The sequence below is a fragment of the Chiloscyllium punctatum genome, chromosome 33 (assembly GCF_047496795.1).
Source record: "Chiloscyllium punctatum isolate Juve2018m chromosome 33, sChiPun1.3, whole genome shotgun sequence".
In the NCBI taxonomy this organism is placed as follows: domain Eukaryota; kingdom Metazoa; phylum Chordata; class Chondrichthyes; order Orectolobiformes; family Hemiscylliidae; genus Chiloscyllium; species Chiloscyllium punctatum.
This window is the reverse complement of record NC_092771.1, coordinates 28,839,173-28,857,384: the sequence shown is the minus strand read 5'-3', so window position 1 is coordinate 28,857,384 and position 18,212 is coordinate 28,839,173. Positions and strand designations below refer to the sequence as shown.

At 42.4% G+C, this 18,212-nt stretch overlaps 1 protein-coding gene across 1 annotated transcript in view; it reads left to right on the top strand.

Annotated features, from left to right (window-relative positions):
- The window catches only part of LOC140458518 (fibrillin-1-like), a 574,711-nt gene that overhangs the window by 196,712 nt on the left and 359,787 nt on the right, over window positions 1-18,212 (top strand). Inside the window, exon 9 of the mRNA XM_072553247.1 lies at window positions 17,737-17,889. Within this exon, the coding sequence (XP_072409348.1) occupies window positions 17,737-17,889 (153 nt within the window). The remainder of the gene's footprint in view (window positions 1-17,736; window positions 17,890-18,212) is intronic.

The window sequence follows — 18,212 nt, the reverse complement described above, 5'->3', positions numbered from 1 at the left end:
GTGAGAGAGGAAAAATTTAAAAGGGACCTAAGGGGCAACTTTTTCATGCACTGTGAGGTGCTTGTATGGAATGAGCTGCCAGAGGAAGTGGGGAGACTGATACAATTACAACATTTAATAGGCATCTGGATGGATATTTGAATAGAAAAGGTTTAGAGGGATGTGGGCCAAGTGCTGGTAAATGGGACTAGATTAGTTTAGGATATCTGATTGGCATGTACAAGTTGAACTGAAGGGTCTGTTTCCATACTGTACATCTCTATGACTCTATGCTTCTAGTAATAGCAGGGCTGTCCACAATCTTGTAATGGAGATGTAACTACATTTCAAAGCCATATGTTCTTCAGTGAACATATATATTCGAGAGTGTGGTGCTGGAAAAGCACAGCAGGTCAAGCAGCAACTGAGGAGCACGAGAATCGACGTTTCAGGCATAAGTCCTTTATCAGGAATGAAGCTTGTTGCTCGGTGCTGAGAGATAAATGGGAGGGGGGGGTGGGGTTGAGGAGAGGTGGCTGGGAAAGCAATAGGTGGATGAAAGTGGGGGAGAAGTGATAGGTCAGAGGGGGCAGTGATGGACGGGTCCGAAGGGTGGTGCCGAGTTGGAGGCTTGGGACTTTGGATAATGTGGGGGGAGGGGAAATGAGGAAGCTGTTGAAATCCACATTTATCCCGTGTGGTTGCAGGGTCCCAAGGCGGAATATGAGGCATTCCTTCTCCAGGCATCGTGTGGTTATTTGATGATGGAGGAGGCCCAGGACCTGCATGTCCCTGACTGAATGGGAGGGGGAGTTGAAGTGTTCAGCCACGGGCTGGTGGGGTTGGTGGATGCGGGTGTCCCAGAGATGTTCTCTGAAATGATCTGTTCTCCAACCTCAAATTCACCTGGACCATCTCAGCAACATCTCTCCCCTTCCTGGACCTCTCCATCACCTCTCTGGCGACCGACTAATCACAGACATATACTACAAGCCCACTGACTCCCACAGCTACCTAGACTACACCTCCTCCCACCCTACCTCCTGTATAAACACCATCCCTTATTTCCAATTCCTCCACCTCCACTGCATCTGTTCCCAGGATAACCAGTTCCACCTCAGAAAGTCCCAGATGACTTTCCATGGTCATAACTTCCCTTCCCACATGGTTGACAATACCCTCCAGCGCATTTCCTCCACTTCACATACCACTGCCCTTGAACCCCACCCCTCCCAATGTAACGAGCAGAAACCCCCCCCGGACCTCACCTTCCACCCCACCAACCTCTGCATACATCACATCATACTCCGCCACGTCCAAACAGACCACACCGCCAGAGATATATTTCCCTCCCCACCCCTATCAGCATTCAAAAAGACCATTCCCTCTGCGACTCTTTCGTCAGGTCCACGCCCCACTCCTGGGACCTTTCCCTGCCACCGAAAGAAGTGCAAAACCTGCGCCCACACCACTTCCCTCACCTCCGTTCAAGGCCCCAAGGGATCCTTCCACATCGATCACAAATTCACCTGTACCTCTGCCAATGTCGTCTACTGCATCCGTTGCACCCAGTGTGGTCTCCTCTACATCGTGGAGACAGGACGCCTTCTTGCAGATCATTCCAGAGAACATCTCTGGGACACCCGCACCCACCAACCCCACCGTCCCATGGCTGAACACTTCAACTCTCCCTCCCACTCCGTCAAGGACGTGCAGGTCCTGGGCTTCCTCCACTGCCGAACCATTACCACCCAATGCCTGGGGGAATAAGCCCCTCATATTCCGCCTTGGGACCCTGCATTCACATGGGATAAATGTGGATTTCAACAGCTTCCTCATTTCCTCTCCCCCCACATTATTCCAGTCCCAAGCCTCCAACTCGGCACCGCCCTCAGGACCTGTCCATCACCCCCCAACCCCTCGCTCCCCGACCTATCACCTTCTCCCTCACCTTCATTTACCTATTACTTTCTCAGCTACCTTCCCTCCAAACCCCACCCTCCCCCTCCCCCCCCCCCCCCCACCATTTATCTCTCAGCCCCGACCCACAAGCTTCATTCCTGATGAAGGGCTTATTCCCAAATTGTCGATGCTCGTGTTCTTCGGATGCTGCCTGACCTGCTATGCTTTTCCAGAACCATACTCTCGACTCTGATCTCCAGCATCTGTAGTCCTCATTTTCTCCTCGTGAACATATATAGCCCATCTGGCTTTTTAACCAGTCAGATTGGGGAATTGGTGGTTGAGGTGATGTCTATCACAATTCCCTGCTCCTTTAGGTCCTTGGTTATATGAAATACTGCCTTCCTGACTTCTGCTTTAATTGGTTACTGTTTCTTAGGTGGGTGTGTCAGACCAGTTACTTTAGCTGACTCTACGGCATGTGTCCACAGTCCTGTTTATCTTTTCCCCATATGTCTGGAAGCATTCCACATAGTCCCCTACATTCTTCCTTTGTTTGACAGTCATTCCAATCTATTCTACAGTGCCAATGCAAGTATACCCAACCTTTCTATGTGCTGAGTAAGTAAATTCCCCTTTTTTCCATGTCTGTGTGTTCTCCTGTGGATCTAGATTTGCCCCCAGTAGTCATATTGTGTCTAAAGGTACAATAGAACTCTCACTATTCCTGAAGAAGGGCTCATGCCCGAAACGTCGATTGTCCTGCTCCTTGGATGCTGCCTGACCTGCTGCGCTTTTTCAGCAACACATTTTCACCTCTGATCTCCAGCATCTGCAGTCCTCACTTTCTCCTATACCTAAAACTGGTCTGGTAATTCTCTTTCTTCCAGTTCTGGATGCACCCATTTATTTTTCTTAGCTTATATTCTTTCCCCTCCTACACCTTGTATTTATGTTAGCTGCTCTGTCATCAGGAATTGTAAGACATATTGATGCTTCTGTGACTATTAACAGTCTGCAATGCTGGCCCCAAACACTGCATCAATAAATATTTGTGAGTTTTCATCTTTTTTCTGGGGGTTGATGCTACCTATTTGACCTGTATGAGCTTCATCAAGTCTGCGTTACCTTTATTAGATAGCAACCTCCTCTTTTTCAATTTTATTCAGTTACCTGGGTTCATTACCCACTCAGGCTCTTTTGATTGATCAGCAATTTTCTTTTCTGGTGACCCACTTTCTGAACGTTGGTACATTGCATTCTCCTTTTGTCTCACTATTGGTGCTACTCTGCTAAAGTATCTGACCTGCCCACAACTAAAACAGATCCCCAACTGTTTTGCAGCAGCTACTTTGTCACTTCCATAGTGGCAAGTGTCGCTACTCTTTCTTTTACATCTAATCTTCTATTCTCTAGTTCCTCTATTCATATTACCAGTTTGTTATATGTTTGGGCCAACACTAGCCTTACTAAGCTTCAGAGTTGAAGAGTGTGATGCTGGAAAAGCACAGCCAGTCAGGCATCATCCGAGGAACATGAGAATCGACATTGTGGGCATAAAGCCCTTCATCAGGAATCACCTTACTAATCTTCACTCAACCCTTCCCAAACCATAATCAGGAATGGCACATCATCTTTAGGGGGCTGTATTGTTTGGCTGTACTGCTTGAACACTGCCCACTTCTTTTCTTCAAGCTGTTTCCTTTTGTCTTGTTCCCATTGTGGTTCCCCAGTTAGACCTCTCTTCATCCATTGCTTCTTGTTACTCTTTGTTAACATCTTCATCTTACATTCACCTGATATCTGATACCCGTCTCTTTGTATCTTGTTCAGGTAAATGCTGTCTCTAATATGTGATATCATTTTATCCCAAGTCCCCTGTCAACCTTTGCTTTTCCTAGTGTGTGGCAATCTCTGTGAGCTAGCAAGTAGGACTCCCTCAATTCATGTAACCTTTGCCAAACGTTAGCATGTCCACTATTTTTCTTAAGAGTGAGAAGTTATTTAATAGTATGTGTTTTTCTGTATTACTTTTGTATCCCTGACAGTCCCAGCCACTTCCTTGTTTGCTTATCTATTGTTGAGTGTGGGGCCATCAGCACTGAATTTGGGAGAGCTGTTATAATGGTCATATTTCCTCAACATCTCCCCTCTCTACCAACTCTGGTTGCCTCATTAGCCCAGTTCTACAGTTTGCTAGTCTTTCTGAGATAACTCAGCCTGTTGGAGCTATTAGCGCTATTGACTTGATGTGTGTTTGGATGATCTCAATTTGTTGCAGATGCAGGCTCAGTATAATATGTGTAGTCTTATCAGCTTTGTCACTTGTCTGCTTTTTTAACCACTCATTAGAGCATTATTATTTCTTCACCTCACCATTCAGCAGGAAATTCACGTTCTATCTTCTGTTCTATTACCATTTTATTTTTAAAAATGTATTGTAATGATCTTATCTGAGACTCTTATGTCCTGAATTGACTGGATATAATTGTTCTGCACTAAAGTGTAACTAATAATGTCTTTCTCTCCTCTAGAGTTTATTTAAAGCTTGTCCCTGAAGTTAAACATTCTGTGCATACAGGCGCTGAATCTTTTCAATGTTGCTTGGGCCTTTCTGATGTTTTCAGAGATTTCTCACATGTGAATGTCCATGTAAGCCTGACTTGTTTCTGAGTCCTCCTGATTCTATGCTCTGACATGCTTTGGGTCCCAGACCCAACTTTGAATCCGCAACTCAACATGTGTGCCCAAGTATGCTCCTGGTCCTTGACCAGCTCTGAAACATCAATATCCCTGACTTGACTGGATGTACTGATCTGCCTCCAGGTCTCCAACTTATTCCAAGTCACCACCTTGGCTGTTTGTGTTACAATCTGCTCCAGGTCCTAGACCCAGCTTCAAAATACTGACCGGTCCAAGTCCCTGATGCACTGACCTGCTACAAGGTCCCAGACTCTGTCTTGGCACGTGTTCCAACATGTTCCAGGTCCCAGACCTAATTCCGATGGATTAAAGTGTCTATCTTAGCGCAACAAACCAATTGCTCTGTTGGTCTGTGATCCAAGTACGATGCATGTTGTTAGGCCTCTTAAAGCAACCTGAATCCCAGATCTGAGGCTCTGATCTGATTGGGCCTCCGTTCTGGTGGTGCCAGTAAGTATAGGAAAAGTAATAATCTCTAGATTACTGCCTGCTTTAACAGAGCCCGGGTCAGTCCAGTCGGCTATCCCATTATAAAGGTGAATTTAAATCTTTAATTCTTCCTTTAGATCGGATGAGACTCAGATTTCATTGTTCAAAGTTCTAATCATGCATTTATTTGGGATTATGTTCGGCATGGATTGGTTGGACCATAGGGTGTGTTTCCATGTTGTGCGGTTCTACATATGGGAGGAGGATCCATCAAAGATGCGTACAACTCAAATGTTATGCCAAAAATCAATGGTTTTATATATTGTACAGATAACAAGTTTTCAATCGAAAGTTACACATTTACTCAAGCATATTTCTATCCAACAGTGTTCACATAGTTTACATTCCAGTTTAGTACATATGACGGTATTATCCAATCCTATTCAAACTAGTACACATGACTACATTATGAAATCATATCATGATATGTTCATATCATCTAGCTGTAAGTGCAACCTTGTGATTGTCAAAGACTCTTTACTGTGTTTCTACCCTGCTTTCATTTTTAGATGGTGGAGGTCATAAGTTTGGATGGTGTATTTGACAAAGCCTTGGAGAGTTACTGCAGTGTGTCTAGTAGATGGCAGTGATTGTAATGGAGATCATGAATGTTTACAGAGTCAGATGGAGTGCCAATAGAGTTGCTAACTGTGATCAAACTTTTTCCTGAAGGTTTCATCATATAACTTGGCCCTGTGTTACAGCAATTATTAAGCTAATACATCCATACGTTTAACGTACTGCCTTCATACTTCAATTGGGAGCAAAAAGACTTTTAATCAAATTGGACAATGCTTGACTATCAACTGGAATAGCCTTTTGTTCCCTATTTTCAAACTTTTTGTATCTGACAAAATAAAGTTCAAAAACCTTTAATGTTCATATCTCCAGCATTGCATGCAATAATTCTCTGAAGACTGATCTTCAAATACTGAAGACTCCAGGTCAGTCCTAGCAGATTGGCAACCTGAGTACCGATCAAGTGGGTTGCATTTTTTTTAACAGTTTTGAGTGCTTTGGTGTTGTTAGAGCTTCATCCATCTCGGTGAGTGTTTTTTCTGTTATCATATGTGACATATACCTTATAGCTGATGAACAGACTTTGAAGAGCATGAGGAAAGTTATTTGCTGCAGATTTTCTAGCCTCTGACCTTCACTGGTAGCCATGTATGGCTGGTCCAGTTAGGTTTCTGGTCAATGGTAGTCTCTAGGCATGATGGTGCGGGAATTCAGTAATGTTACTGCTGTTGAATTACCAGCATGGTTGTTAGAGATCTTTGTTTCCCTCCACTGTGTGGTGCACATATTACTTGCCACTTACTAGCCCAAATTTAAATGCTTGGTCTTGCTGCTTAGAAACAGGCTGTTTCGTTATCTGCAGAATTGAGAATGGAATTGAACACTGCAATCATCAATAATGTGATTGTCAAAGACTCCTTACTGTCTTTTTACCTTGCTTTCATTTTTAGATGGTGGAGGTCATAAGTTTGGAAGGTGTATTTGACATTATTACTGCTGACCTTATAGCAGAGGAAAGGATGTTGACGAAGAAGCTGAATATGGCTCAGCTTAGGATACTGCCCTGAGGAATTTTTGCAGCAATGACAACAGCAATAACCACCTTTCCATCTGCAAGATATGATTTCAGCGATTGAAAAGTAGCTTTGGAAGACACGGTTAATGAAAGTTTGGAGAATTGCTGCAGTGCATTTTGTAGACAGCATCTTTCGTGGTAGAGAGCATAAATGTTTTTGAGTGTTGGAAGGAGTGCCAGTAAGATTACCAACAGTGAATTTACTTTATTAATAGAGGTTTTACTGTGTGACCTGCCCACATGCTCCAGTCATTCTTTCGTTGGTGCTTCATCCTTTTTGACATAAAGCCTTCCAATGCCTTTTGGAAAGCAAAAGGCTCATTACCAAGCTGAATTGGATACTTGGGTGACTATCTGTGGAGTTTGTAGATTCTGCTGATGTCAGTGTGGGTTTCTGTTGGGTGCTCTGGTTTCCTCTCACAGTCCAAAGATGTGCAGGTTAGGTGGATTGGCCATACTAAATTATCCACAATGCCCGGGATGTGTAGGCTAGGTGGATTAGCCATGGTAAATGTGGGGTTACAAGGATAGGATAGGCTGGGTCTGACAGGGATGTTCTTCAGAGGGTCAGTGCAGACTTGGTAAGCGAAATGGTGTCTTTCCACACTGCAGGGATTCTATGCTTCTATGATTATTCATGATGTCTGTGAAACAAATCTTTCTTCCATATTTTCAGTATTTTCATACCATATAAAGACTTCAATTTACTAGAATTCTTAGATAAGACTATAAGGTACAGGAGCAGAATTAGGTCATCTGGTCCATTGACTCTGCTCCGCTCTTTGATCATGGCTGTTTCACAATATGTTTCTCATACCCTTTTCTTACCTTCTGCCTGTAATCTTTATATTCCTTACTAATCAAGAAACTGTCTATCTGTCTTAAATACAGTCAATGACTTGGCCTCCACAGCCTTCTGCAGCAAGGAGTTTCATAGATTCATCCTCATGTCTGTTCCCTCAGGTCCTAGTCTCTCCCACTAGTGGAACTATCTTGTTCACACGCTACTATTTCTTTCTTTATAATAGACTCTAGCATTATCCAAAAGACAGTTTGTAAGCTAACTAATCTATGGTTAGAACAAAGAACAAAGAAAATTTACAGCCCAGGAACAGACCATTTGGCTCTTCAAACCTGAGCCGATTCAAATCTACTGTCTAAACCTGTCGTCCAATTCCTAAGCATCTGTATCCCTTTGCTCCCCACCTACTCATGCGTCTGTCCAGACGCATCTTAAATGAATCTACCGTGCCTGCCTCTACCACCCCTGCTTGCAATGCGTTCCAAATGCCCACCACCCTCTGTGTGAAGTATTTGTCACCTGTATCCCTCTTGAACTTTTCACCACTCACCTTGAAACCGTGACCTCTCGTTATTGAATCCTTCACCATGGGAATAAGCTTGTCTCTATCCACCCTGTCTATACCCTTCATGATTTTGTAAACCTCAATCACCTATTACTCTCTGTCTCCTGTTGCTCAACCAGTTCTTTATCTACCTAGCTAGAATATCCTGCACACCATATGACTTCACTTTCTCCATTAGTCTACCATGGGAACCTTATCAAATGCCTTACTAAAGTCCATGTATATGACATCAACAGCCCTTCCTTCATCTATCAACTTGGTCATTTCCTCAAAGAACTCTATTAAGTTGGTAAGGCATGATCTCCCCCACACAAAACCATGTTGCCTATCACTGATAAGCCCATTCTTTTCTAAATATAAATAGATCCTATCCCTCAGTACCCTCTCCAGCAACTTTACCACCACCGACGTCAGGCTCACTGGTCTGTAGTTACCTGGAATATCCCTACTACCCTTCTTGTACAGGGGGACAACATGAGCAACCTTCCAGTCCTCCGGCACCTCACCTGTATTTAAGGATGCCACAAGGATATCTGTCAGGGACCTAGCTATTTCCTCTCTCACCTCCCTCAGCAACCTAGGATAGATCCTATCCGGTCCTGGGGACTTGTCCACCTTAATAACCTCTAGCCTACCCAACACATCTTTCCTACTTATGTCAACATGATCCAGACTAATCAAACTTCTATCTTTAATCTCAACATTCATCACGTTCACCTCCTCAGTGAACACTGATGCAAAGTAATCTTTCAGAATCTCACCCATTCTCTCAGGTTCGACACATAGCCTTTCTTCATTATCCTTTAGTGGACCAATCCTTTCCCTAATTACCCGCTTGCTTCTTATTTAAGAATAAAATGCTTTGGGATTCTCCTTAATTCTACTCACTAAAGCTATTTCATGACCCCTTTTAGCTCGCTTGATTCCTCGTTTAAGACTTGTCCTACTCTTCCGATATTCCTCAAGGGCCCATTCTGTTCTTAGCTGCCTAGACCTTATGTATGCTTCCCTTTTCCTCTTGGTTAGTTGTACAATTTCTTCTGTCATCCACGGTGAGCGAATCTTGCCCTTCCTATCCTTTGCCTTCAACGGGATATGCCTATCTTTGAAAGCCTTCGAGGAGAAAGTGAGGACCGCAGATGCTGGAGATCAGAGCTGAAAATGTGTTGCTGGAAAAGCGCAGCAGGTCAGGCAGCATCCAAGGAACAGGAGAATCGACGTTTCAGGCATAAGCCCTTCTTCAGGCTTATGCCCGAAACGTCGATTCTTCTGTTCCTTGGATGCTGCCTAACCTGCTGCGCTTTTCCAGCAACACATTTTCAGCTCTTATCTTTGAAAGCCTCCCACATATCAAATGTGGACCTCACTTCAAATAGCTGAATCCAAATTTCCGAGCTCCTATCTATTTTTCATCATATTGGCCTTGGCCCAGTTTAGTATGCTTCCCTTAGGACCACTCTCATCTTTATCTACGAGTATTCTAAAATTTACAGAATTGTGGTCACTGTTCCCAAAGAAATTCCACACCGCAACTTCTACCACCTCTCCTGGTTCGTTCCCCAGTACCAGATCCAATATGGCCCCTTCCCTCGTCGGACTATTGACATACCGCTCTAGAAAACTCTCCTGGACACTTCTTAAAAATTGTACCTCATCCAGACCTCTTACGCCATGTGTATCCTAGTCAATGTTAGGAAAATTAAAACTTCCTGCTTCCTACCTATTTCCCTCCATCCCTCCCTCCCTTCTTGAATGGGATATCACATTAGCAGTTTTGCATTCCGTTAGTATCCTCTGGAATCCACTAATTTCTGAAATATTTCAGCGAATGTCTCCACTATTGCTGCAACCACTTCTTTAAAGCCGTTGGATACAAACCATCAGGTCCTGATAATCTGTCTACCTTTAGTCTCATTTTGACAAATATTTTATTCCTTGTGATAGTAAATGTTCCAAGATCCTTCCTCCTATTATTAGTGCTATATCTATTTTCTTCGAAATGTTTGTAATGTTCTTCACAAGATTGTCGTTGCATTCTCATTTTGGGCTCCGCCTTCACTGTAGATGGTATGTTCCTCCTCCCATTAGTTTTTTAATTGATCACACCATCAGCACTGGGTGTGATAGGATTACAGACTTTTGATCTAATCCACAAGTCACCACTTTATTTATAGTATGCTGCTGTTGCTATTTAGCATGTCTGTAAAATCTATGCTGTAGTTTCACTTGGATGGAATGCTCTTCTGAGGGGCACTTCAGACTCAATGAGCCACATGGCCTCTTTCTGCACTGTACAGACTCTGAATTTCATACTCTCTATGAATCTAATGAATCTCCAACATATCTTTTTTGTAGAGTCATAGAGTCCTACAGCACGGAGAAGGGCTTTTGGCCCAAACTGGTCAAGCCAGCATGCTTTTCTCTGCACTTGGCCCATATCCTTCTAAACCTTTCCTATCATGTATTTGTCCAAATGCCTTTTAAATGTTGTTAATGTACTCGCTAAACCACTTCGGCTGGCAGCTCATTCCACATGCATCCTATTCTCTGTGTAAAAAAGTTGCTGCTCGATTCCCTTTTATTCTTTCCCCTCTAACCCTAAACTGATGTCCTCTAGTCCTTCATTCCCCAGCTTGATAACATCCTTCCTATAGCAAGGTGACCAAAACTGAACACAGTACTCCAAATGTGGCCCCACCAATGCCCTGTACAATTGTAACATAGCTTCACAACTTCTATAGTCAGTGACCTGACTGATGGAGGCCAGTGTGCCAAAAACAGCCTTCACTGCCCTGTCAACCTATGACTCCATTTTCAGACAACTGTGCACCTGAACTCCAAGGGTCCTCTGTTCCATTACATTCCTTAAGGTCCTACATTCATTTGACTTTCCAAAATGCAAGACCTCACATTTAAGTATATTACGCTCCATTTGCCATTTCTCAGCCTACTTCCCCAGCTGATTAAAGAGCTGCAATTCCTGATCAATTTTATTACTATTTTAGTGTCATCTGCAACCTTGCTAATCATTCTCATCCAAATCATTGATATGGATAACAAATAGTAACGGTTCAGCACCGACCCCTGAGACACTCCACTAGTCACAGGCCTCCAGTCCAACAAGCATCCTTCCACTGTTACCCTCTGCTACCTACCATCAAGCCAGCTGTGTATTCAATATGCCATCTCACCCTGGATTCCATGCAATATAACTTCCAGTGTAGCCTACCATGTGGAACCTCATCAAAGGCTTTACTCAAAACCATGACGACTACATCTACTTGCCCTGCCCTGTCAACCTTCCTGGTCACCATCAAAGAACTCTAACAAATCTGTGAGGCATGATCCCCCATGCACAAAGCCACGTTGATTATTCCTAATCAAATCCTGCCTTTACAAATGCATGTATATCTTATCTCTCAGAATCTTCTCAGGTAATTTGCCTATCACAGATATTAGGTTCTGGATTAGTGGTGCTGGAAGAGCACAGCAGTTCAGGCAGCATCCAAGGAGCAGCGAAATCAATGTTTCGGGCAATAGCCCTTCATCAGGAATAAAGGCAGAGAGCCTGAAGCGTGGAGAGATAAGCTAGAGGAGGGTGGGGGTGGGGAGAAAGTAGCATGGCGTACAATAGGTGAGTGGGGGAGGGGATGAAGGTGATAGGTCAGGGAGGAGAGGGTGGAGTGGATAGGTGGAAAAGGAGATAGGCAGGTAGGACAAGTCCGGACAAGTCATGGGACTGTGCCGAGCTGGAAGTTTGGAACTAAGGTGAGGTGTGGAAGGGGAAATGAGGAAACTGTTGAAGTCCACGTTGATGCCCTGGGGTTGAAGTGTTCCGAGGCGAAAGATGAGGCGTTCTTCTTCCAGGTGTTTGGTGGTGAGGGAGTGGCGGTGAAGGAGGCCCAGGACCTCCATGTCCTCGGCTCTTCCAGCACCACTAATCCAGAATCTAGTTTCCAGCATCTGCAGTCATTGTTTTTACCACAGATATTAGTCTATAGTTCCCAGGTTTTTCTTTGCAGCCCTTCTTGAATAAGAGCAGAACATTCACTACCCTCCAGTTTTCCGGGACTTCATCTGTGGCTAATGATGATGCAAAAAATATCAATCAGGGCTCTTCTATAGCCTCTTGATGTATCTGGTCAGGACCAGGAGATTTATCCACCTTCCTATATTCTAATACACCTAACACCTCCTCAACTGTGATATAGACTGTCCCCAAGATATGACCACTAAATAAAGTTCCCAAGTCTTCATGTCTTTCTTCACAGTAAACACAGAGGAGAAATATTCATTGTGGACCTCGCTCATCACCAGTAGTTCTACACATACAGGTCCACTTTGGTCCTTGAGGGATCCTATTGTCTGTCTAGTTATTCTTTTTACTTTAATATCCTTGGAAAGAACCTGTTTGGATTCACCCTAATCTTCTCAGCCAAGGCTATCTCATGCCCCCTTTTCACCCTCCTGATTTCCTTCTTCAGTAAATTTACAAAGTCTTGTAATAAACTATTGTCATTAACTATATTCAAGCTGAAATAGACAGCTTTTTAATCAGTAGGGGAATGAAGAGTTATAGGGAAAAGTCAGGAAAACTGAGTTGAGGATTATCAGATCATTCATAATCTCATTGAATGGAGAAGCATTCATGATAGACTGAATTACCTACTTCTCTACTATGTCTTATGACCCGCTAATAAAAATATGCCAGTTCTGTGATAACTATCAGTGAGGACCTTATTGAATGTTGTGCCAGTTGTGATGATTTAAGCGTTTGCCTAAAGTGTAACAACAATTGTTGGCCTTGATCCATTAATCAGTGTAGCTTTCTTTGAGTTCATACTTAATGTTTCCAGTTTAGGGAAATGATTTATAGTGCTTGTTTCAGTATGCATACTCTTCATTTTTCTTTCCTTTTTATCAAAACATGATATTATGTTCATGACTCATTCAGAAGTTGAAATTTAGTTTTGTTTGGACAGACATACTTAACGGAAAACAAGTATTTAGTCATGTCAATGAAAACGTTTTGTTTTCTGATGTAAAGCTGTACGTAAAGTATAAGGTGTTACATATTGTATTGTAACAACAAAGTATATTTTTTCATTTGTTTGTCCAAAATCTGTCAATCCTCCAGTAGAACTCCTAAGGTCATGACCAATTCATGATTTCTGTAGAGTAGTCAAATGTATGTCATGTGTTTTTCTCCTTCATGATTGACTTCTTGTTTCACCATTGAACCTTTTTGTAAGCTTTGAACCACATCTGTCCAAATAAAAATGCAACCTCTGGCCCTTTTTTAATTAGTCTTCAAGGAGGAGGCCATTTACAGTCATAGAGATATATAGCACAGAAACAGAACCTTCAGTCCAACTCGTCTATGCTGACCAGATATCCTAAATTAATCTAGTCCCATTTGCTAGCATTTGGCCCATATCCCTCTAAACCCTTCCTATTCATATACCCATTCAGAAGCCTTGAAAATGCTGTAATTGTATCAGCCTCCAACTCTTCCTCTGGTAACTCATTCCATACACGCATGAAAACATTCCCCTTAGGTCCTCTTTAAATCTTTCCCCTCTCACCTTAAACCCTCTCCCCTCTAGTTTTGGAATCCCTCACCCCCAGATCTTGTCTGTTTTGAGAAGATTAGTAGCTCAGGTTGAGGTTCAGGATGTAGATTTGCATACTGAGCTGGAAGGTTCAATTCCATGTAGATTTGCTCATTGAGCTGGAAGGTTCATTTCCAGACGTTTCATCACCCTACTAGGTAACATCTTCAGTGGGCCTCCAGGTGAAGCACTGTATCTGATTCCTGCTTTCTGTTTATATGTTTGGGTTGGTGAAATGAACCTTCCAGCTCAGCGAACAAACCTACATCCAGAACCTTGTCTGTTTATCCTATCCATGTCCCTCATGATTTCATGAACCTCTGTAAGGTCACCCCTCAGCCTCTGATGCTTCAGTGAAAATAGCCCCAGCCTATTCAGCCTCTCCTTACAGCTCAAACCATCCAACCTGGCCACATCCTTATAAACTTTTACTGAACCCTTTCATGTTTCACAACATCCTACCTATAGAGGGGCAATCAGAATTGCACATAGTATTTCAAGAGTAGCCTAATCAATGCCCTGTACAACAGCAACATGACATCCCAACTCCTACACACAATGCACTGACCAATAAAGAAAGCATACCAAACGCCTTCTTCATTTTCCTGTCTATCTGTGAATCCACCTTCAAGTGCCCATCACATGTCTGTAGGTCATAACTAAATCGTACTTTTCAAGTTTTCATTCATAACCACATAGGTTACAACATTCAACAACATATCCAATGTGATGAGGGTTTCTACCCCAGCATGATTTTCAACCAATGGGTTCTAAGCTTTCAGCAACCTCTTGGGGTTAGACTTAATGCAGTTCAACATGCTGCAAACATAATGGCTTGGCCCACTTAATGACAGGAGCCACCCCATATATTTTGCAATGGCCTCCCAGGGGTGTGGCAAGTCTTCCATTGTCAGGTAATCTCTGCCCAATTGAGGGAACCTATCATTGGAAAGAGGTGAAAGTCCCCTTACCTCTGACTGTGACCTGCAATTGCTTATTTCCATCATGCTTTAAATTGTCTCAAAGCTAGGATTCTACAGTGATTTTCAGGCATCTCAGGTCCTAGCAGCATGAAAGTCTGTTGGGCTGTGTTTGGCCAGCAGCTGTTGACAATCAGGAAATGCCCCACAGGGGAAATTAATTGTGGGTGGGTAAATTGTTGGAAGTGAACCAAAAGATAGGATTTATAGACATTTAGAATCCCTACAGTGTGGCAACAAGCCCTTTGGCCCAACAAGTCCACACCAATCCTCTGAAGACTACCCCACCCAAACCCATTCCCCTTCCCTATTACTCTACATTTACCCCTAACTAACACATCCGTGAACACTATGGGTAATTTACCATGGCCAGTTCACCTAACCTGCACATCTTTGGATTGTGGGAGGTATCCTGAGCACCTGGAAGAAACTCATGCAGACATGGGGAAAATGTGCAAACTCCACACAGACAGTTGCCCGAGTCAGGAATCGAACATGGGTCCCTGGCACTGTGAGGCAGCAGTGCAAATAATTGAGTCATCTTGCCTCTGCTAGACAGGCAACAATTGATAAGGGATAGTCAGCATGATTTTGTGTGAGGAAAATTGTGTTTTGATTGAGTTTTTTGAGGAGGTTACGAGAAAGGATTGATGAGGGCAGAGCAGTAGAGGTTGTTGGCTTCAGTAAAGCCTTTGACAAGGTTCCACAAGGTAGACTAATCTGTAAAGTTGGTTAAAAGGAATTCAGGGTGAACTTGCCAATTGGACACATAATTGGCTTAATAGCAGGAAACAGAGAGTGGTGGTGGTGGAAGGTTGCTTTTCAGACTGGAGACCTGTCACCAGCGGTGTTCTAGAGACATCAGTCCTGGGTCCTCTTTTACATAGAAGACATGGTTAGTAAGTTTGCAGATGACACCAAAATTGATGGCATAAAAGACTGTAAAGAATATTTTCTGACATTACAATGGGATCTTGATCAGTGGGTCAGTGAGCTGAGAAACAACAGATAGAGTTCAATCTGGATGAATGCATAGTATTGCATTTTGCAGGGTCAGGACTTGTAAAATTAATGTAGGGCCTTGGATAGTGTTGTAGAATAGAGGGACCTAAGGGTTCAGGGATGTAATTTTTAAAAGTTTGCATCACATATAGACAGGGTGGTTAAAAAGGCGTTTAACACACTTGCTTTCATTGCTCAGCATTGAACATACGAGTTGGGATATCACATTGAGGTTGTACAGGACATTGGTCAGACCTCTTCTGATATACTGTGTCCAGTTCTAGTCGCCCAGTTATAGAAAGGATATTATTAAGCTGGAAAGGGTTCAGAAAGGGATGTTGCTGGGGATGGAAGGTTTGAGTTATAAAGAAAGGCTGGATAGATTGGGACTTTTCTCACTGAAGCATAGGAGATTGAGAGGTTATAGAAACCTTATAAAGGTTTGTAAAATCATGAGGGGTATAGATAGGGTTAATGTTGGGTATCTTTTCCCTCGAATGGGGGATTTCAAGACTAGGGGACATATTTTTAAGGTGAGAAGAGAAAAACTTACAAAAGACACGAGGGACATATTTTTACATAGGGTGCGAAATGAACTTCCTGAAGAAGTAGAGGATATTGACAAAATTGCAACATTTAAAAAGACAGTTTGATAAGTAGATGAGTAGGAAAGGTTTGGAGAGACATGGGCCAGGAGCAGGCAAATGGGACTAGTTTAGTTTGGGATTATGTTTGGCATGGACTGGTCAGACTGAAGTGTCTGTTTCCATGCTGTATGACTCTAAGAATCTATGAAAGGCTAGATAGTGGCCACTTAAGTAACTTAAAGCCACATGATTCTGTGACGTCCTCTCCAGAAACCGATAGCACTCCCTATCAGTTCTCCAACCAGTGGACAAGATCTCTATCAGCCCAATAAAATCTCAGATCTTGGATAGTCAGCAAGGTGTCAGCAAGGAAAAATCATGTCTTACAAACTTGTTTGAGTTCTTTGAGGAAGTTACCAAAAGGTTGATGAGGGCAGAGCAGGAGAGGTTGTTTACTTGGACCTCAATTGAAGCCTTTGGTAAGGTTCTGGATATTAGGTTGATCAGTAAAAAGAGGTCACATGGAATTCAGGGTGAATTCAGGGCTGATATCCATCCAAAGTCTTGGTGAAAGATAAACTGTTGATTCATCTCTAATTTGTAAATTATTTTAAACCTGTTCCTCCTAGTTATTGACTCACTTAGTAAGGGAAATGGGCTTTTTTTTGTGAACTTTAAGATGGCTTTACATAACAATATGTATCAGAAGTCATCTTTCAGAGCCAGGGTTGCATTATTGGAAATCTGAAATTAAGCATAGCCAACTCAAAGAATGATTTGGAGATGCCGGTGTTGGACTGGGGTGTACAAAGTTAAAAATCACACAACATCAGGTTATAGTCCAACAGGTTTAATTGGAAGCACATGAGCTTACGGAGCGACGCTCCTTCATCAATGAAATCATAAAATCAAAGCAGGTATAAAACTTTTCAAATGGTATCTGTCCACAACAAATGAACATTTTAGAGACAATAGCTTATTAAACATGCATACAGTAGTGTAGTGAATGCTTGCTCTTTTAAAATATCCATGAAGGCGGGCAAATTTGTGATTCAGTATGGAGTGAAGGAGTAGAGTAGAATGGTAATTTCACAATGTCCTGTTCTCAGGGTGTACCTCAACCCCTCAACCCAATCCGTAATTTCAAACCATTGAATTGAAGTAACAGAAAATTATGTTGGCATCCCATCAAATTCAGTTTGCACACCCAATGGGTGAAGTACTGTGCCAAGTGAAATCATTTCTCAAAATTACTCTTCTCTCTCTAAAATAAGAGAGAGATAAAAGTACGAGTATTCTACATGCAGTTAAATTAAATAAGCTAGCTAGAACACTTGCCTTTTTTATAATTCTTATATTGTGGTTTAAATAAAATTTGAAAACATAGACACTTTGCTATGAATGGTTAACAGATTACAAAATTGTGTAATGTTAGGTATCTATTACTAAAATTTGTTGAAAATGTAGCATGATGCTAAGCTTTATGTTACTTTAGCATTAAAATAGAACACTTTTCAATAGATGCACGTCCTGGAATTTGCTATTCTGACCTGGTTAATGGTCGTTGTGCCAAAGAAAATCCAAGACCTTTAAACAAATTGCAGTGTTGCTGTGACGTGGGTCGGTGTTGGTCAGCTGGTGTAATTCCTGAAATGTGTCCAATGCGTGGAACTGGTATGTCTTGTTTTTGTCTCTTTTTAATGATTCCTGTATTTTTAAAAGAAAATTTAAGCATATTTCAGCTGGTCTAAGGTGATCTTTCTTTATGAGATAAGACAAGGTAGCCTGATATAATCAGAAGCTCTGCTGTGTCATTTCTGAACACAAACTTTGTTTTGTTGCTTGTTCTTTCTATTCTCTTCATCCTGAAATGAGGCACTTAGTTATAAAGCCAAATTTGGTTACTCATGAAATTCTCATGAATTTCACATTAAGAAGCTGAATTTGTGTTTAAGTTTTTCTTTTGCAACCATAGAATTACTGAACTATTCAAAATG